The sequence below is a fragment of the Pterocles gutturalis genome, unplaced genomic scaffold (genome assembly GCF_000699245.1).
Source record: "Pterocles gutturalis isolate BGI_N339 unplaced genomic scaffold, ASM69924v1 scaffold26483, whole genome shotgun sequence".
Lineage (NCBI taxonomy): Eukaryota > Metazoa > Chordata > Aves > Pterocliformes > Pteroclidae > Pterocles > Pterocles gutturalis.
Window position 1 is genome coordinate 5,841 of NW_010121236.1, and position 1,583 is coordinate 7,423.

At 63.3% G+C, this 1,583-nt stretch overlaps 1 protein-coding gene across 1 annotated transcript in view; it reads right to left on the minus strand.

Annotated features, from left to right (window-relative positions):
• The window catches only part of LOC104464465 (fibroblast growth factor receptor 4), a gene marked incomplete at its 5' end in the record, with an annotated part of 4,124 nt that extends 2,628 nt beyond the window's left edge, over positions 1-1,496 (minus strand). Inside the window, 5 exons of the mRNA XM_010077182.1 lie at positions 116-309; positions 394-532; positions 649-839; positions 1,119-1,242; positions 1,330-1,496. Of these exons, the coding sequence (XP_010075484.1) occupies positions 116-309; positions 394-532; positions 649-839; positions 1,119-1,242; positions 1,330-1,496 (815 nt within the window). The remainder of the gene's footprint in view (positions 1-115; positions 310-393; positions 533-648; positions 840-1,118; positions 1,243-1,329) is intronic.
• Between the last annotated feature and the right edge of the window lie 87 nt (positions 1,497-1,583).

Sequence of the window (1,583 nt, forward strand, 5' to 3'; positions counted from 1 at the left end):
AAGACAGACCCAGGGCTGGCAGCAGGGTTAGGTGTGACAGGCACAGGTGGCACTGACAGAGCCAGTCAGCCACCAAGGTCCCCCTCCACCCCCAGGGCTCCAGCTCAGCACTCACCTGTCGGATGAGCGGGAATTTGGAAAGCTTGTGGACCGCCATGGGCTCCAGGGGCTGCTTGCTGGACTGCGTCTGCATGCGGCACAGCACCACGATGATGACGGCCATGGCCACGGCCAGCGAGCCCGACGTGTAAATGATGATATCCGTGTACTTGGTCTCGGGGGCTTCAGCTTCCCGCACCAGCTCCTCTTCTGGAAGGAGTGAATGAGCTGGCCTGAGCCATGGTCCCTGCGTGGTGGGGGTACCAGCTCCCATCCCAGGACCCCCACCCTCACCTGGCAGCACAGTGAGCCAGGCTGACTGGTAGGAGAGGCCGATGGAGTTCCCTGCCAGGCACGTGTACTCCCCAGCGTCCTCCATGGAGACGTTGCGCAGGTACAGCACCTCCACCTCTGAGCTGTTGATGTCTGCAGTCTGCCATGGACAGGGATCGATGGTCGGCATCCCACCTCCTCACGGGGGCTCTGTGCACCCCCCATCACCACTTTGGGGTGGGTGTGTGGGACCCAGCTGCTTCCAGCCCTTATTACCTTGAGCACTTGCACATAAGGGACCCCATCAGGACCGTAACTGCTGCCGTTCACCTCAATGTGCTTCAGCCACTGGATGTGGGGCTGGGCATCGCTGTAGACCTTGCAGAAGAACTCCACATCGCTGCCCACCAGGGCCGTGGTGTTGGCAGGCAGCCCAGCCTGCAAGATGGGCCTGTGCGGGGACCGCTCTGCGCAGAGGAGAGCGGAGCAGTGTCACCACAGGGACCCAGAGCGGGGGCTCCTTTCTCCCTCCCTCTCCACCCACCATGAAGCCATGGAGAGAGAACACTGCAACTTGAGCCTGGTCTCCATCCCCGCATTCTTTGGGTGCAAGGGACACATGGGCTGTGCCAGCGGAGAGGACACAAACAGAGGCTTCTCTGCCCCCTTCCCCATAACCCTGAACCCTCTTCCAGTTGTGGGGGGAGTGGGGAGCCAGGACCAGCACCATGCCGAGAAGCCCTCACCCAGTACATCCAGGAGGTAGCTGTAGTGGATGCTGCCGAACCTGTTCTCCACCAGGCAGGTGTAGTTGCCGCGGTCAGAGGGCACCACGCTCTCCATCACCAGGCTCCAGTGCTGGTGCCGGAGCTGCAGAGGGGGAGGTAAGGGGGCGAGATGTGATGGGGGAGCCAGACCCTGGGAGGGGAGGCTGGGGTGGAGGGACATGGCTCCTACCCGGATGCCCCCGATGCGGTGCTCCCCCCGGAACTCGCGCCCGTTCTTGAACCAGCGGATGCTGGGGCTGGGGCTGCCCGAGGCCGGGCAGCGGAACTTCACTGTGTTCCCCGCAGGGACTGCATACAGCTTCTTGTCCATCCGGTGTGGGTGCGTCCAGTAAGGTGCTGGGGAGACGTGGGATGTACAGTGGGAGGGGGCCAAGGGGCAGCACGGAGGCTGTGAGCAGGAGGCAGCAGTGCCCCACGCTCCTG